Below are 2,508 nucleotides of genomic sequence, written 5' to 3'. Positions count from 1 at the left end.
GGCTGGATCTTGAGACATATGCATTTAATTCCTAGCTCCACCACACACCCCCGCGATGACCCTGAACAAGCCACTTAGGCTCCGATCCGTATGGGATGAGATTTTGCTGTTAAAGCTCCCGTTTGGCCTCTTTGGTTGGGATAATGTCTGAAAAAAACGGTCATTTCACGTGGGCACCCTGTTCCCCACCCCATCGCCCACCCATCCCACGGGACCCCGCTGGAGGTGCTGTACTGCGTGGGTGCTCCATCCCTGCACCCCGAAGCCCTACCCGGGCGGGCCGGGGCTCCCGGGCGGCGGAGCGAGGGCCGAGGATGCCCTCTCGTGGGAAGAGCCGGGCTCGGCCGCCCTCCCGGCGCCCCGTGGGGACGTGGGCAGAGTCCCCACGGGTGGCCGCGGGTACCCCTGGCCCTGCACTCCCCCTGCCCCAAGCTAGTGCGGATACCCCCAGCCCGCCGAGCCCGGAGAAATGTCCCCCATCCTCCCCGGGATGCAGCCCTGCCGCTGGGGCATCACCGAAACCTTTCCAGGGCAAAGCATTCGGCACCTTTTATTGAGGAGAGGGGAGAGGAGGGCATCCTGCCCATCTGTAAGAGCAGGGATGGGGGCAACCCTGCTCCCAGCCCCCCCCCCCCCCGAGGGTCCCATGGGCCCCCCCCCAGCCCTGGGGGGCTCAGGAGAGGAGCAGGGCAGCAAGGATGCAGGGCAGCAGGAGGCAGCCGCCAGCGAGGCCGGGGGGCGGCCGGGGGGCTCTGGGGGAGCCGTTGCAGAGGTCTGTGTCGCAGCAGTGGATGCGGACCCCCGGGAGCTCCTGCTGCTGGCAGTGACGGGAGGTGGCACAGCCGCTGGTCAGCAGGATGCCCAGGACCACTGCAAAGCAAGCACAGTGCGGGACGTCAGGGACGGGGAGGGTGACGGCCGGGATGGAGGGTGATGCTCTGCCAGCCTTACACCAGGGCCAGGCCCCGTTTGAAGGCTGCAAGTTTTGCTTTGGGGTGCAAGCATCACCAGCTCAATCAGGCACCCCCTGCCACCCCGGCCCCTGCGGGCAGACTCACCGCTCTCTGTCTTAATGCAGAACCGGTGTTTGAAGCCCTGGTGGGAGTGGGAGCAGGTGATCACCTCTGGGTTAGAGCACCCCATGTCCACATTTTTGGTGCCAACGATGATGTTGCAGCCATAACACTGGAGTCCAGACACTAAACAAGAACCATATGAAACAAAATTGGTTTTTTTCCAGGGGGAAAATACTTCAACTCCTTCCTAGCTGCTCTCTAACGATGGCTTTGCAGCGCACTCTGCCTTGCCAAGTAGCATTAAGCACCGAGTCAGAGCCCGAAGCTGTCTGCCACTTGTTTACCCAGTGGGCCCAAAAAATGTAAAAGCATCTCCCACTAGAGGTCAGTGCAAAATCAGAGATTAGCCGCAGATTTGAGCTGGGATCAAATAGTGGGAACAAGGGAGCTTTGAAACAGGGTTTGTAAAGCGTAGGTGAAACCTCCCAACCACAGACATCACCGAGCCAGGGCTTGGCCGCTCTCGGGAACAGCTTTTGCCTGTTTCGCCAAATTCCTCCAGGTTCAGTGGCGCCTATGTTGGAGGCATTCACACCGGAGGGATGGTTTCATTGGCGTGGTTTGCTTTTCTCCCTGAACGCGGTCCTGCTTTTATCACAGGGTCTATGAGGGAGGCAAAACAACTCAGAAACAGAAGGGAAATCCTTGTTCAGAGCAACTGTGAGCCAACATGCCTGTGAGCCCGGGACAGTGGCGTTGGTGTGTGTCCCCAGAGCTTTGCACACTTGTATTGGTGGCAGCTCAGTCCTTCCCTGCAGGGTCAGCGACTGTGTCTGAGAATTGCTTGCCCTAGACCAGAATGGGAATTAAGCCATTTCTCAGGTTTCTTAAAAAAAAAAAGCCTTCAAAGGATATTAATTTACATCATCCACAGAGTTTAAGGCAAACGCAGTACCTGATCTCTGTGTTGATTAATGACAGCAACAGAGATCAGGTTGCACTTACTGTTGCCGTTACCTTTCCCTGCCTCTGAATGCCGACCCAGAGCCCTTCCCAAGCCCGGACTCGTCTGCTCCCATGGGGTTTTCGGGAGGTGGGTGAGCACCCTTGCACAGCCGGGCTTGTGAGGGGCGTCCCTGCCCCAGTGGCACCGGGGAAGGGGAGCTGAGGGGATCCCGGCTCCTGGCCCGTGCTCCTCGCTCACACGCCTTTGTTTTGTACTAAATGTAATGACATTAGCTCCTTCCAAAAACCACCAACACATGGCAACACGCAGCTACATCGCTTGGGGCGGGAATGCCCCCAGTTCATCCCGAGGATAAATCACACCTGAACAACCAGGCTTTGGGGAGGATGCGAACCACCATAACTCCAAAGCACGGGCACACTCCGCACCCCGGCGACAGCGGCACTTACCCTCTGGGAGGACGAACACCACCGTTATCAGAGAGAGGATCCCATGGGCACTTCCAGGCATGTGTCCTGAGAGCAT

At 58.7% G+C, this 2,508-nt stretch overlaps 1 protein-coding gene across 1 annotated transcript; it reads right to left on the bottom strand.

Annotated features, from left to right (window-relative positions):
- Positions 1-673: 673 nt before the first annotated feature.
- On the bottom strand, positions 674-2,508 carry LOC127023542 (ly6/PLAUR domain-containing protein 1-like). The gene is made up of 3 exons (XM_050907672.1): positions 2,433-2,508; positions 1,059-1,199; positions 674-870 (listed from the first exon to the last, which is right to left on the bottom strand). Exons 1-3 carry the CDS (start codon positions 2,506-2,508, stop codon positions 674-676), a joined length of 414 nt encoding a protein of 137 aa, XP_050763629.1.

Source organism: Gymnogyps californianus, chromosome 18 (genome assembly GCF_018139145.2).
Source record: "Gymnogyps californianus isolate 813 chromosome 18, ASM1813914v2, whole genome shotgun sequence".
Taxonomy (NCBI): domain Eukaryota; kingdom Metazoa; phylum Chordata; class Aves; order Accipitriformes; family Cathartidae; genus Gymnogyps; species Gymnogyps californianus.
Note: the sequence above shows the minus strand (reverse complement) of the source record. Positions and strands in the feature narration are given on the sequence as shown.

Bases quoted from the DNA above. Each gene is read 5' to 3' on its own strand.
- LOC127023542 (XM_050907672.1), bottom strand. From the start codon at position 2,508: ATGCTCTCAGGACACATGCCTGGAAGTGCCCATGGGATCCTCTCTCTG. The intron at 1,200-2,432 runs GTAAGTGCCGCT...GTTCTTGTTTAG, and splicing joins GGTGTTCGTCCTCCCAGAGG to TGTCTGGACTCCAGTGTTAT. The intron at 871-1,058 runs GTGAGTCTGCCC...CTTGCTTTGCAG, and splicing joins CTGCATTAAGACAGAGAGCG to TGGTCCTGGGCATCCTGCTG.